Source organism: Centrocercus urophasianus, unplaced genomic scaffold (genome assembly GCF_019232065.1).
Source record: "Centrocercus urophasianus isolate 14NV4802_14NV808 unplaced genomic scaffold, USGS_Curo_1.0 seq_14, whole genome shotgun sequence".
Taxonomy (NCBI): Eukaryota; Metazoa; Chordata; class Aves; order Galliformes; family Phasianidae; genus Centrocercus; species Centrocercus urophasianus.
Genome location: NW_024884586.1, coordinates 47,770,582 through 47,785,711, shown reverse-complemented (window position 1 = coordinate 47,785,711; position 15,130 = coordinate 47,770,582). Strand labels below are relative to the sequence as shown.

Genomic DNA, 15,130 nt, shown 5'->3' with positions numbered 1-15,130 from the left:
GGGAACCGGTGGGGCCGGGGTGCGGGGCAGCGCTCCGCCGTCCTCCTCCGCCTGCCGCAGGCTCGGCCCCGTTCCCCTTCTCCCCGAGCTGCTCGGAGCCCAGGCCCGAGGTAGGTGTCGCCGCGGTGCTCGGAGGAGCCGATCTGATCTGCGGGCTCCGTGGCTCAGCGAGGCCTGATGGCAACGGGGAGAAACCTCCCCACCGCCGGCACGGGGCCAGAGCCGTCCGCCACAGTGCCGCGGCTTTCCCCGCGGGAATACGGGGACTTCAGCACGTGGGAGGGGGCATCCCGTGCGCGGTGCCTTGAGCGCTCCGTGCGGACGCGGATGGCGGAGTGGAACGCGTGGAGCGGTCTGATGGCGCTGCAGCCCTGTAGCGCCGTTACGACGCTTCGGTCCCTGCCGGGGATGAGCAGCTGTTGTCCCGCGGACTGTTTGGGTAACCAGGAGGGTTGTCAGCGCTGGGCCAGGCCCCTATGATAGGAATGCGTGCTGGAGCCAGGTCCTGTAAACACTCGGTGCCTCGTGGAGCCCCGTTGCTAAGGGCTCAGCAATAACGAGACGCGTGAGCGCCTCGTGGGAGCCGGGAGGTGTTACTTGACTGCTGGCAGCCGGCAGGACTGCTGATGGGGGCATTTCCACGTTTCTTCAGCATAAGTCTTGGGCTTTATAAATAAACTCTCTTCGTTTTCTGGCTCCTGGTAGGTTTTTGGAGGGTGGCCAAGTGGAGCTGTATTGTTTGTGTGTGTAGATTCTGCGTCTCGCACGAAGATGTCTGTTGTTTACACAGAAGCTGTAAGAGGGATGTTTTGTTAGCGTTTGGTTGGCAATACAAATCGACACAACCCAAACGAAGCCTTGAAGCAGAAATAGCCCTTTTTACAGAGAGCTGAACGTCACGGCTGCCAAAGATCTGCTTTTAAAGGAGGACGGTGCACCTTTTGGTTCTACTTTCTTCTTTGGTTTTGTTTGAAAGCTCGTCTTCTGTCCTTTACGTACATATGAATCTGCTGCTCCTAACTGTGGGAGCAACTTACTTTTGTGTATGCAGGTCATTTAAGCAGTATTCTTATAAAAGAGGTTGGCCGAACTGTAAACTTTTAAAATGACATTTGAAAATTGTTTTTAATTGGGTGCGTCACTGTTAGGTTTTCACATCCTTGAGCTGACTGCAGTGAATTCCTCTCCCCATTGTCAACATGTGTCTTTTCCATTATGACTGACTTCTGCCTTCTCCTTTCCTCTAGCTTGGAATTTTTACAGTTTGGAAGAAAAAATAATCCAGCGTTGGTGGAGAGTGGTTGAAGAAAGCCTGCAGGGCCCCACGTTTCACTGGGGTGTGTGTTGGGGTAGTGTTCCCTGAAGGCAAGCTTCTGGTTGAGCTAATGCATAGAAATGGCCTTTAGAATCTCTCATTTGCACTGCTTCTTAGTCTGAGAATGATGAGCAGCTACCTCTGCCACTAGTATGTGATTAAATGTCAGGAGTGAAGTGGCTCGGATGCACCTAAAAGGATTTGGTATGTAGAAGGAAGGGATCACAGTAGGTGGGAACTCCATGATGGTCAATGTATTTCACTGTATCAACAATGATGTCTAGTAGGCTTTCATCGGGTTGTGCACATCCAGTGGAAGGAAGGCAGAATTGCATCTTCCAAGGCAATCCAGCATCTCTTTTTAAGAAGCATTCTTATCAATGAATTAGTTCTGCACTGCATGCTTTGTGCTGCTCTTGGGAGGAGTAGAAGTGCCATTGTACCCCGTGTCTTACCTCAAGTATTTGTACATGTTAGCATCTCCCAAGAACTTCTGTGGGTTTTTGCTTTTGTGACCAGTCTTGTAAGATTATATTTGAGTATTGGAGTTACCATCATTATTTCTCAGTGTTTGTGACTGGCTCTTACATGGTGATCCACTGTAAAGGTTTAGAGGCATTTTAAGTTCTTACTCTGAGAGTGGTGAGGTGCTGGAACAGCTGCCCAGAGAGGCTGTGATGCCCTATCCATCCCTGGAGGTGTTCAAGGCCAGGTTGGATGGGGCCCTGGGCAGCCTGGGCTGCTATGAAATGTGGAGGTTGGTGGCCCTGCGTGTGGCAGGGGGTTGGAGCTTCATGATCCTTGAGGTCCCTTCCAACCTGGCCATTCTGTGATTCTGTTTTCTCTTTCAGCTTTCCTCACTGCCATGAGGAAGATGTGAGTTGCGCAGGATCAGCGCATGGAAAACTATCAGTGTTTATTTCCTTTATATGTTTTAGGAGGCAGAAAGCTATGTTGGAAAGACACTGAAGATGCTGGTGTTATGGGAATAATAGGCTTTACTAATTTTTTACAGTTTATTTCATAGTGCTTTGATTTTTGTTGGGACTTCAGGTGTGACTGTATGCCTGATTATGCACCCAAATCAGTGACTCTTCAGATTGTCCATGGAGATCTGTAACGGGATTAATTGAAGTTGGAGTTCCATAGCAAGACGTGTTTGGAATTAGCCCAGGTGAAAAAGAAATCCTTTTTAGGCAGACACTGTGGTGTGGAGATGAGTGGTTTTCTCATTTCCCAGTAACAGGTTAGATCATCTGCTGCCTAAAGCTTCGGATCGTTAGCGTATTCTTTAATTTAAAAAATGGTCTTATTGACATTCTTGGCGTTTGCTTACTAGTTGTATTCTAGTAGCAAAATCTCTGGATGTGTTAGGGCAGTTTCTGGTACTAACGTTAAAATTCCGCTAGAATTAGCTACATGAAAATAGGAGAAGAGAGCTCTCGGTCTCGGTTTTGAGTAAGATTCAGTAATGTTTGCTCCTTCTTCTTTCTGCTCTCTTACAGGAACAATGATACTCATCCAGCATTCCTGAGTAATAAGAATGGGTCCAGACGTACCGCTGCTCAATGATTACAAGCAGGAGTTCTTCTTGAAGCGCTTTCCGCAGACTGTGCTGGGAGGTCCCCGGTTTAAGCTGGGCTATTGTGCCCCTCCTTACGTATATGTGAATCAGATCATTCTTTTCTTGATGCCATGGGTTTTGGGAGGAGTAGGAACGCTTCTGTACCAATTAGACATTATGAAAGACTATTATACTGCAGCACTTTCAGGAGGACTGATGTTTGTCACTGCGCTTATTCTTCAGATGGCAAATCTATATGCAAAACAGAAAACAGTGACAGTAGAAAGAATGCAAATCCAGAATGCTCTAACAGATGAAGATGAGTTTGAATTTTCCAGCTGCGTAGGTTCAGAGACAATAAAATTTATTATTCCTGGCAAGAAGTACATAATCAACACTGTATTCCATTCGCTTCTGGCAGGGGTATTGTGCGGGCTGGGAACTTGGTACTTGCTGCCAAACAGAATAACCTTGCTGTATAACAACATTGGAGGAACTGTTATGATCTTTGTGTTTGGATGGGTGACTGTATGTATAGCAGAGTATTCGTTAATCGTAAATACAGCTACTGAGACTGCTACTTTCCAAGCGCTGGATACTTACGAAATCACCGCTCTGATGAGGCCTTTCTATATTTTTGTCTTTATTGCAGTGGATCTTGCACACAGGTAAACCTAATGCAGCATTTTCCTAATTAAAGCTCTAGTTATTTTGTGTGTATTTTTATGAGAAAGGTGCAATTATTCTTCTGAGGGAAATTAATCAACTGTAGGTTGTCCAAAAGAAGGCAGAGAAGTGTTATGTCAAATACTGATGCTCTACATTGTGTATAAAAGGTTGTTCTTAAATTGCTGTATTTTGTCACGTAAATTGGGAAGACCCTGAGCAGCTTGTAAGTTAGAAACAGTTAAAACTGTCTTTTGCAGTGTTAATTTGCTTTTAGATGTACTTTACACAGGCTTTCTCCTTGTCAAGCAGTAGTGATATCCCTTAGACAGAAAATGTGTTCATGTGACAGAGGTACTTCAAATGCATTATTAAAAAAAGCGTGTTTGCTTTTGATTGGATTAGTTTTGCACTTGAAGATGTAATTTACCCTAGTTGCTTTTTCAGTTACAATGTGATAATTACACAAACACTCTTGGAGCCCAAATAGTTCCCTATAAACTCATGAACAGAAAATTCAGACGTTCTGTAAATTCCTGAAAACATTCCTTTGAGGCAGGCGTATTTGTTTACTAGGAAGCAGAGGGAAATCCAGTACCTTAGCAGTCCACCTGTGAGTCAGTGTGCTTGCTGATGAACTTGCTGATGGCTTAGAATTTATGCCGACTTCTAATACTGATCTTTGTGTTTTTACGGAAAGGTTTAAATGCTTTTATGTACAAAATTACTACAATTTTGAAAGATAGAAGCTGAGGTCTTGTAGATTGAATAGGTCGTGTTTATGCTTCTGGATGGAGTGCACTAGTTGAGCAAAAAGCCTTCCCACACATCAGCTGTATTTTCCTTCACGAAAGTCAAATGCATTTCTTCTTTCCAGGTTTGCTGTCAACGCACCCATTCTAGAGCAGGCAAACCAGATTTTGCACGTCGTATTTCTTTGTCTGCCGTTCTTGTGGGCAATGGGAATTCTGCCCCCGCTTGACGCACTTTTTCTGTGGGGAATGGAACAACTGTTGGAGTTTGGACTAGGAGGTTCACCTATGTCAAGTAACACAAAGTAAATTTTGTTTATATAATGATAAAATACAGCAATATTGTTTATAACCTTTTTCTTTTCAAGCAAATCTTTTTTATTTTCTCCTTCACAGGTTGTTAGTAATGTTTCTCATTTCTGCTGGAACAGCAATAGCATCGTATTTCATTCCCAGCACTCTCGGTGCGATCCTCTTCATGACTGGATTTGGGTTCATACTGAGTCTTAACCTAAGCGAGATTGGCTTTGCCTTCAAACGCCCCATGAGCAGCCGTTTAGCCTCCAGCAAATCTAAAGATATGCATAGTGGTCTTAGAATACAGCTTGGGTGGAGGGAGTTGATTTTTTATTTGACTGTACTGACACTTGCTCTCACAGAAGCTAGCCTGCTGCATCAGTTTGCAGGCTTTTCATCGTTTTCCAAGGCCAGTCCCCAGGCTGTAGTGAGTTACGTTCTGCTGGTATTACTTGTAACTGTGTGGATTCTTAGAGAGATTCAGAGAGTGTACTTGTTTGGAACCTTCCGAAACCCCTTTTATCCCAAGGATATCAGGACTGTGACTGTATTCATGGAGAAGCAAAGAAGGCTAATGAAAGTTGGTGTTGTCAGGAGGATTTTACTAACACTAGGTAGGAACGCACACTATCTGTTGTTTGTTAGATGATGATTGTAGGAAGATTGAAACAACACTAGAATTACTTTATGTGCAAGACTGTGAATGAACTAAGAAAAACCGAGTAGCTGGAATTATTTGTTGTTCTTTGCTGTTCTTTCTGCATTGAGAAAATACGGGCTCCGAATATTTGAAAGTGATTACCAGTTTATTTTTTTTTAAAGGGATAAACTTTAAAGTTTGAGAATACTAAAACTCCAGCTCGAGAAGTAAGGCCTGCTAAAGGATTTTAGTTAAAACATCAGTATTCACTTTAAAAAAACAAAAACAACAAAAAAAAAAACTTGATTTTTTTTAAAAAGGTCTTTGGAATCTAAAGTGATTCGAGAGTCTTCAGGTTTACTGAATTTGCTAGCAAACAGAACACTCTCCTTTCTGGTGGGGTTAGGGACAAATCTGTTTACTTTGAGGGAACCAAAATTTGACCTAAGTTCATTCAATTTCATAAGAAGTTCCAGTTTGGGGAAGTGGACTGACCTAGAAATATTCCCTTCTCAGGGAAACAAAGAAAGTAAGTGAAAAGCAAGCACTGACATAAATGTTTGCATTACCATTAGTTCTTTGATGTCTTGGAAATGTAATACAAAGGGGAGCTTGTCACAATGAAAGAAGGAATTCTCTTTTCACACTAAGACTTTACTCTGCAATAATACTGCTTACCACTGTAAACTTCATGTTTCTGAAAGGAAATCAATTATTCTTTTGTTTCCATTTCAGTGTCTCCGTTTGCTATGATAGCATTCCTGTCACTAGACCGGTCACTGCAAAACCTTCATTCTGTCTCTGTTTCCATTGGATTCACAAGAATATTTAGGATGGTAATTTGAAGTTTAATTACATTAGCCTAAGAAATTCTCTTTAGCTTTATTCAAGTATTAAGATGACTTGGCAGAAATATTCCAGGTCAAGAAAGCCGAGAAAAATTAAGCACGTTTTTAGAATGTACTTTTAACATACCTTTATTTTAGGTATGGCAGAATACAGAAAATGCCCTACTGGACATTGTGATTGTGTCAGTAGTGCAAATGTTGGTGTTCAATCCAGACCTGTGGTGGAACAAGAGCCTTGATACAGGAATCAGACTATTGCTGGTAATTGTCATAATGTATATTTTTGCATTTAGTTGTAATCTAAACTCTATTTCCTTGCCCCCCCCCTATTAGACATGTACAGAGTTCAGGATCTAGCAGAGACTAAAAAGCTGTGTACTAAGACATGCACTCTAAAGAAGTCAATGATAATCACTCTTCACTTTCTTAAAATTATTCTAGATAAGGCAGTTTTAGCAGTGCTGTGATAGAAAATACAGATAAACATACTCATGTTATATGTATCTTGCAGGTTGGTATCCTACGGGATCGACTGCTTCAGTTTGCCTCAAAGCTGCAATTTGCCATAGCCATTCTTTTGACATCATGGACAGAGAAAAAACAGCGTCGTAAATCTGCTGCCACCTTAATCACGTTGAACGTGGTTTTCTTCCCAGTCCTGCTGATCTTCATTGCCATCTCTGCGCTCCTTTCTTCTCCACTGCTGCCTCTCTTCACGCTACCAGTATTTCTGATTGGCTTTCCTAGGCCGATCCGAAGCTGGCCAGGACCAGTGGGTGCTACAGCGTGTGTTTGTTCTGACACGGTGTACTACCAGCAGATGGTTCCAAGCCTGGCTCTTGCTCTGCAGTCTGCATTAGCAGCTGGGAGCTTAGGTAGGTATGGCAGCTCCACCACGATGGAATGTAATTAATACTTTGAGAAATGTGATCTTGTTGCAACATGGCAGAATCAGCATCTGGTTGATAATACTTTTCAAGTGCTTAGATTAAATATGATTACCAGAGATTTTTCATTTGAGGAAAAACTGATTACTTCCCATCTTTCTCATGCCACTCTACTTCTTAGGTTCTCTCAAGGAAATATTTCTCTTCGTTGCCTTTAAAATAAGCAAATAAGCAGAAACAAAGGGGCAGTGAAGCAGTATCAGTCTTGATCTTACTGTACTGAACAAAAAAGATGGCATGAATTCATCCCACCTATATAGAGACAGTGAATTGAGGAGTTCTCTTGACAGTGGAGAGAAGGAGGTGTCAAACTGCTCTTTGTGTTTGTATATGTGCATGCCTTTCTCTTCATCCATCCCAGTATTTGGGGACTAGAAGGTGATTCTACTAATTTGATTATGTTATAAGGTAGAATGAATATGGATGGAATTAAGGTATTAAGCTATATGGTGTCACCTAACTAGCATTAGCAGTTGAGACCAGAACCAGTTGATGAGACTTAATGTCATACCTTGTAGGGTTGCCACAACACTTCTCATCTTAAAGCCTGAGATGAACGTGATGCTGGGTGTTTCACAGGTTTTTATAAATAAAAGGGAAGAAATGCTGCTGTTTTTCCCAGCTGGAGACAGAATAACTTGAAATTGCAAGCTCATTTTCTAGATGAGCAGTCTCTGTATAGCATAAATAATCAAAAGCTCGTTACCCTGTGACAAAGGACAAACATTTTCAGAAGCCTGTGGCTTATGGTTTACAACTAGAAAAGTTGGACTGATATTTAAAGAGGGTGGAAGTTAATCACTCTATCTAGTGAAGACTGAATACAACTGCTTTACTAGGAAATATTTGCTGCAGTTTTCATACAGTTAGAGAGATATTTTAAAAAAAAAAGCTATTTTCCTCTAAAGAAGTGAGACATTTAACTGTCCAGTCCATCAGCCTCTGTGTGTGTATTGTATGTTTCTCTATGGCCATTGTGGTTTTGGTGGCATGTATACTTCAGCTTAAATAATTTAAACACTAGTCTTGATGGAAAAAGTGTCTTTTCTTTAATGGGAAAATCTGTGAATGAATGTCCTCAAGCAAGAAAAAATGTTGTGTTCTCAGATGAGTTAAAATATGAAAATGTTCCACTTTGTGTGTCTCCATTTTAATTTAAAGCCATACTTTTTTATGTCAAGAAGTTTTAGTAGCTTTAACTGCTAGTAAGAAAAATGTTGCAGTCTTTGCAAAATGTTAGCAAGAAAATGCACTTCATTAGTTCACTGGGATAGAAAAGGTTACTTAAATTTTAACTGCAGCTTAATGCTTGGTTTCACTGATTCCATCTTACAACTGTCTAAAACTGAAATTCTCCATGGAAGTGAGTGATCACTTGGATGTGAGTGAGAGCAGAAGCAAGTCATAAACTGCTGCAAAGGTACCTCATCAGGCTTTCAAACTGCACCAATGTGTGAGGAGTTGACAGTGGTTGTAACTTAAATACACGATAACCACCAGTTGGACGGAAGTTTGGCGTTGCCTCTTACTGAAATAGGTTAAAAGAGAGAGAGAGAACGTGTGTGTTTGGGAATAAGCTGTGTAATTCTTACAGTCATCACCACATTGTGGGATTTTTGAGCATTAATGACTTTGATCTGTGATCTGATGTTGTTCAGAACTTAATTTTCAAATTTCAGTTCGTTTTTCCTGACTATTTTTGGTGATGTCAAACTTACAACAGCTGGTTTTTTTTCTTGCTCTTAAACCTCGTGCAGTTGGTGATTGCCCAGCCTTCCACTTTGTGTAGATCCCTCTGCAACCCCTCTCAACCCTCAAGAGAATCAACAGCCACTCCCAACCTAGCAGAATGATTTAAGCTCTGTATTTTGTATCCTGAGTAACACTTCTTTAATCACTATAATACAGACAAATTAATTTAGGAACTGGTAGTATAGGTACCGACTTCCATTGAGTGAGAATTTTCGTGTTCCCTTAGCTTTGTACTCCAGTAAGCAGGGCCACTGAGATACCCATATGCTAGATGATGATTCTTCACTGTATTCCACAGTCTCAAGAATTTTATGTCTCCATGATATATCTCCATTTATATCTCCATTGATGGGACCTGTGCACTTGAAAATGCAGCTAAAGGTGATCTTCAATCACAGAAGACTATGAAGGCAGTTGAGGGCGGAGTTACTTAATCCTGGTTCAGTGTGAATACTGCAGTCATGCAGTTCTGTCAGGATTTCACAGTTTTCTACAGCTTTTTCAAAGATAGCAGGACAACTACAAGGTCAGGCTTTGCAGCTAGTTCCTTCAAGGTCCTAGGGTACTAATTAGCCAGGTATAATTAATTGTTATGTTGATGCTTTGTGTTTGCAATTGAGTTTCTTAGCTGGCATGTGGAAAAAGCTTTCACTGATAGAATGCTACAGTAACACAGCAGTTGGTTTGGCTTTTTTCTTTTTTCTTGTTTAGGTCTCTCTCTACCTGGATCACATTATTTGTGCCGTTTTCAGGATAGACTAATGTGGATATTGGTGCTGGAAAAAGGCTTCACTTACTGTGGTGTTAATATTAAGGTAACTGCATGCTTTACTTAACTTGAGATTTACTTTTGAATGTTTTAGAACCATGTAGAGATTTTGCTGCATTGCTGTTGAACACATAACTGATTTACCTGCTGTTACAGTCAGTTTTTTAAGATGAGTGTTCCATCTGCATTAACTAGTCTTGCAGCTGACATGCCAAGCAGGTGTAAAATTATTTATTTTCTGTCTTGTCATGTTTTTATTAGCTGGTAGACATTTGCATGAGGCAAACTCTTGGCTTCTTCTAAAGTCATTTATCTGTGCCTAACAGTGTAGTGAGTGTCCAGTTAGATTTATAGGCAGCTCCTCTCTGAAAATGCGCTGATAATGGAGAACATCTTCATTTGTTGGGAAAAATGTTGTTGTATAAAACAGAGGATAAGGACTGGTAAAAACTAAAACTAAATTGTTTGCATTTCTGCTGTAGGGACTGGAGCTGCAGGAAACATCTTGTCATGCTGCTGAAGCTCACAGGGTGGATGAGGTTTTTGAAATGGCCTTTGAACATCAAGAGCACGCAAAGATTCTCTCTCTCAATCACCATTTTGGACACATTTTGACTCCTTGTACCGTTCTACCTGTGAGACTGTATTCTGATGCCAGAAATGTGTTATCTGGAATAATTGACTCCCATGAGAATTTGAAGCATCTAAAAGATGATTTCATTAAAGTGCTTGTATGGATGCTTGTCCAGTATTGTTATAAAAAATCAAAAGCATGGGAAACCCTGGGCAGTGCAGACAGGAACAAGAAAGGACCGTTTGCAGGAAAGCAGCACAGTGGTGCAGTAGGAGCACCCAGGGCCCTGAGGGATGAAGAGAGCGTTAGCGTTGATACAGTTGAGGACTGGACTGATGATAGTGATGTTTTTGATCTCGAACCCAGGGGCAGAATGAGAGACAGAAAAGAACCTCGGCATTTGGGAATGACACCAAAAGTGCATCTGTCTGTTCCAGGATCTGTAGAAACACAAAGCCAAGGTGTCCAGCAGGAAATGTTGCCGGAAGATAAATTACACAGGGCTGTTGTGCTTGGGCTTCCTGCTGTAGACAAAGGAAAACAGCAGGAAGTTTTACCTCAGGTTGAGTTTAGCTGCTCTTACTCAGAGCTATTGAGCATCCCTGAAGAATGGAGAACAGCCCCAGTGCCTCCTTCCAAAGTCCATGAAATGAGGCAGAAGTTTCCAGAAGAATGGTACCACTTCATTTTGAGTCAGTTGGACTTTTTTCACCTGAAAGACAAGCCTTCCAATTTACTTGATGACCTTATGAAAGATAAAGCTTTACAAGACTTATACGTCCATGGTGTATTGTCGTGTTGTTTTGGTCTGTTTGGACTGGATAACACGGTGCCTGCCCCGAGCCATGTGTTCAGAGCCTACACTGGTGGTATTCCTTGGTCTGTAGGCTTGGACTGGCTAACTGGCAAACCAGAGCTGTTCCAACTTGCATTAAAAGCATTCAGGTAAATGCAACATGCTCTCTCAGATTTGAAAAATGACATAGGGAATACTGAACTTTGAAAGTCTGCAAAGATTAGTTCACTTTAAAGCCATCTCATTTAAAGGTATTTGTAGCTTCTTTCTACGTAAATACTGCCTGTGTGCCAAGGCCACAAAGCCTGTAGTATGGAGTTTCCTTCTTTATTCATTCCCTGCTTGCAGCTGCCTCCAACTATTGAAATTCGACCCATTTTCACTGTCCACATCACCTGGGAGAATTGCGATGGAGTGAAATGTTTGGCACTTCCTTTTAGCAGACAGGGTAACAGTGTTTGAGGTGAATGGAAGATGTTTCAGCTAATGTGCTTTACGTCTGGGTGAGCTAAAAGCATATGCTCACTAACTGCTAGTTACTCAGCTGTCAAGAAGTAACTGACAAAGTTAGTACTGCCTAAGAGGCTTTCTTCCTCCCCTCCTTTGCAGCAGTACTTACTGTATGTCTTTCTGTACCCTTCAGATACACTTTTAAACTCATGGTTGACAAAGCAAGCCTGGGTCCAGTTGAGAACTTCAAAGAGCTTGTTAACTATCTAGAAGAATATGAAAACGACTGGTACATCGGGCTGGTGTCAGATCTTGAGTGGCAGCAAGCAGTTCTCCAAGAAAAGCCATACCTTTTTTCTTTGGGGCACGATCGAAATATGGTAAGAAGAATCAGCAAGCGGTGTCAAAGCTTGGTTTTCTTTTCCACTATTTTTTGGTTTGTCTGGTGTTTTGTTTGTGCATGTTTTGTGTGTGTTTTTTGGTTTCTCTTGTTTTGTTTTGTTCCAAAAGATTTAGGCTGTGCCACCAAATTGCGCTAGACAGGAGCTGACTTCACCATTGCTGAAAATAGCAAGGCATTGTTCTTCAGATGCTGTCATGTTTGCTGGTTATGTTCCAGAATGGAAGAGTTGAATCAGGAAGACTAGCTGATGCACTTTGCCATTTTAGAGAGCCAGTGCTCATAGCATGAGATGTCCCAGTGCTTCAGAGCCTCATTCAGTGCTTTGTAACTGAGGTGCTTGTGTGACTGCTTGGAGAAAACAATGAACGTTTTGATGTTTGTTTTTGAAGGGAATTTACACTGGGCGAGTCCTCACTCTCCAGGAACTGTTAGTACAAGTGGGAAAGCTTAATGATGAAGCTGTCCGAGGTCAGTGGGCAAATCTGTCCTGGGAGCTGCTGTATGCCACGAATGATGATGAAGAACGCTACAGCATCCAGGCACACCCAGTTCTTCTGAGAAACCTCACTGTGCAAGCTGCAGACCCACCTCTTGGCTACCCTGTTTATTCTTCTGAGCTTCTGCATCTGTCTTTGTTCTAGACTGTCTGTAGCACTTCTTTGTTGTTATTTTCTATTCTCCATTTGCCTGTTGGGAAAATGCTCATGCTACATTTATACACTAGAAGTAAGACTGAGAATCGCGCTGGGTGGCAGTGCCAAACCAGTGTATGTGATTTGCACAGAAGTGGTGCTAGCCAGAACCTTCAGCAGGCAGGAAGTTCTGTTTTCTTGCGGCTGGAACATTTGAGACACCATTGCCAGTGTGGCTGACAAGCCAGGAGATGCTGAAATTCTCTTCTCCAGGTTAGAGAAGAGCAGCATGATTCTGATCATTAACTGTGGTGCGTTCTGATCTTTTTCTTTCTAATAGTTGGACAGGTGACTTGCACTGACAGGTTACAGCTCCCTGTAGAACCGTCAACCACAGAGTTGGTAACCAAAGTGTATATATGACTATTTATATGATTTTATTTTTTTTTTTATTCTGGCCATTTTATATTGGACTGAGTTCAGTTTTAGTACTTGTGATAATATATGATTTTTGGGTGATCTTCCTTAGCTGTAGTAAGTTATCAGCTGTGCTTTTATGAAGTCGTAAGGGAGGATTTTTACCAAAGTACATGTTGTGGGGGGCAAAGATGTTCATATAAAACAGTTTGCATTCTGACACGTTAATAACCCGTATGGCCTGCTGATGAAAGTGGGCGAGTGTGGTCAGGGGACAGATGGAATTTAAGTCCAAATGCATTAATTTTATTTCCTTCTTCCAGTAAAACTGTTGTGTGCATGCTATGTCCCCATCACTAAGCAGTCTTCCACAAATGCAGGGAGTGCTGGATAACTGAGGGTGGAGCCCAGCTGTCTTTGGCAGATCTGTTATTATGTTTTTGTTCTGGTTTGTTTTTTTACCTTAGCAGAGCTTAAAACAATTGGCAATTGTTTTATATTATTTGAGGTCTCCTTTGAAACAGGTCTGGGTCATCTCTCCAGTTAATCCTAGTCGTTACCACCAGTCATTAGCACATAAATGTATTTTCTCTGTAGATCTGTAGTTATAGTGTAGTTACTGCTGGTGTAGGTTGAGCAGGATTAAATACTCGACTTTCTTCAAGCTGTAGAATCAATTTAAAGCACATCTGCTCTGTAACTGGTATGGTGTTGGTTTAGAGAACCCTGTCCTGCATAACCTGGAACATGTGTATTACTTCTGCTCCTCACCTTTAAGATGTTTTCCTCTTGGATAAAATTTGTCACGGGATTGTGTGCAATGTATGTGGTTATTAACTGTGTGTTTTCACCAGTGAAGTGTGCAAACCTTGTAATGGAATTCAGAAGTGGTACCAGAACACCCATCAGACACCAAAGCGTAACTCTTCCACAGTACAGTATAAAATTCACATAAAGTATTCATGGAATCAGCTTTTAGACAGTGGTTGTTTGGTGTGCCACAGGAGCATGAACAGCAGAGTGCTGATAATGACGAAAACCCTTGCTTGCCCTGTACCTGGAAACAGAGTTGTGGACACAGATCTGCTGGGGGCTTTTGCACAGCACCTGCTTCAGCTCCCAGTCAAGGAGGACTATCCTGGCAAATGTTTTATCCAACTTAAAACATTTCATACCAGTTGGAAAGGTTGGGATTGTTGTTTGTTTCTTTTTTTCTTGTCCAATTTAAACCTCCCTGCCTCAGTGTACACCTCCTACTGACCTTCACAGACAGTTTAATTCTTTTGTTTTCTACTTTGTCTTCTGTAAACCGAATAAACTAGTTGAGAAAAGACTGAAGAGAGCTGCGATCATTTTCTCTTGTTTCCCTGGTTCTGTCCATCTGGTACCCAGCCTTCTTGAAAAGCATTGCTGGTAACTGGTGTTACTGGCCCCGGTGTTCCAGCAGAGATCTCGATTGGTACCAGATGGAGGAATAGAATTAGTTATGTGCAGAATTCCTGTTTATGGACAGACTCCAGCACCCTGTAACATCCTGTCCCCAGCTACTGCAGGCAGCATGTCCTGCAGCCCCTCATGCATGGGTACACTGAGCCAATTCATACATTCCACTATGTTGTGTGGCAGCATGACTGATTCTTGGTAATGATTTTCTGTACCCCTCTTCAGAATCCAATTTTTGGCAGAACCGCTGGTTAAAGTCTCTTGGTCTGCACTGCAGATTGATGTGGCTCAGTGCCTCTGTTAGTGTGTTGTTTTCTGTGTGCTACTCGAACAGTCCTGTTTGGTTTGGAGCATTTCTTTGAGTTCTGAGGAATTTACAGCACCTCCAAGCCAGGTTTGTCTGCAGCTCTTGTAAGCACATATGCCACTACTCATCTGTCTGAGGGAATGATTTGGGATGCAGTATCTGGTTGCTGTGTGACCCCTGAGAACTGTTCTAGCTTTTTAACCAGGTATGCATCAGCGGTGTTGTAAATTCTTATTAACACCTGCTTGCATTACAGATCGCAATATTCATCACACAAAGGTAAGCATAAAACACTGTGACCTTGAGAAAGAATACTGAACAAGATCAGCTTTAATCTAACAAAAGTTCAGTGCTCATTAGAGGATTTTTACCCCTTCTGATCTAAGCAGGATTTTTTTTAGCTCTCATACAAAAACATTAAGTCCCAGAGACAGCCTGTCTCATTTTGTTATTATGAGGCAACAGGAATCAGCTTAATGGAGTGAAATGAACCTTCTGTTCTTCCAGAGCTGCGTGAGACTTGCTTGTCATTTGATCAGTCATTTTTGTTCTAGATGG

The 15,130-nt window shown here is 41.9% G+C and overlaps 1 protein-coding gene across 4 annotated transcripts; it reads left to right on the top strand.

The window, feature by feature from the left end:
• Positions 1-15: 15 nt before the first annotated feature.
• On the top strand, positions 16-14,155 carry PCNX4 (pecanex 4). Of its 4 annotated transcripts, none has more exons than XM_042814903.1 (11): positions 16-110; positions 2,821-3,547; positions 4,423-4,602; positions 4,694-5,208; positions 5,970-6,070; positions 6,221-6,343; positions 6,594-6,957; positions 9,493-9,596; positions 10,033-11,069; positions 11,564-11,750; positions 12,163-14,155. In XM_042814903.1, exons 2-11 carry the CDS (start codon positions 2,859-2,861, stop codon positions 12,412-12,414), a joined length of 3,552 nt encoding a protein of 1,183 aa, XP_042670837.1. In that variant the 5' UTR covers positions 16-110; positions 2,821-2,858; the 3' UTR covers positions 12,415-14,155. The 4 variants fall into 4 exon arrangements, with proteins under 4 accessions (XP_042670837.1, XP_042670840.1, XP_042670838.1 ...); XM_042814904.1 differs by lacking the exon at positions 16-110 and adding an exon at positions 421-1,519; XM_042814905.1 differs by lacking the exon at positions 16-110 and adding an exon at positions 2,143-2,489.
• The last annotated feature ends 975 nt before the right edge of the window (positions 14,156-15,130 follow it).

Coding starts and splice junctions, on each gene's coding strand:
- PCNX4 (XM_042814903.1), top strand. CDS start 2,859: ATGGGTCCAGACGTACCGCTGCTCAATGATTACAAGCAGGAGTTCTTC. Junction 6,344..6,593: donor CAGGAATCAGACTATTGCTG/GTAATTGTCATA, acceptor TGTATCTTGCAG/GTTGGTATCCTACGGGATCG. Junction 11,751..12,162: donor TGGGGCACGATCGAAATATG/GTAAGAAGAATC, acceptor TTGTTTTTGAAG/GGAATTTACACTGGGCGAGT.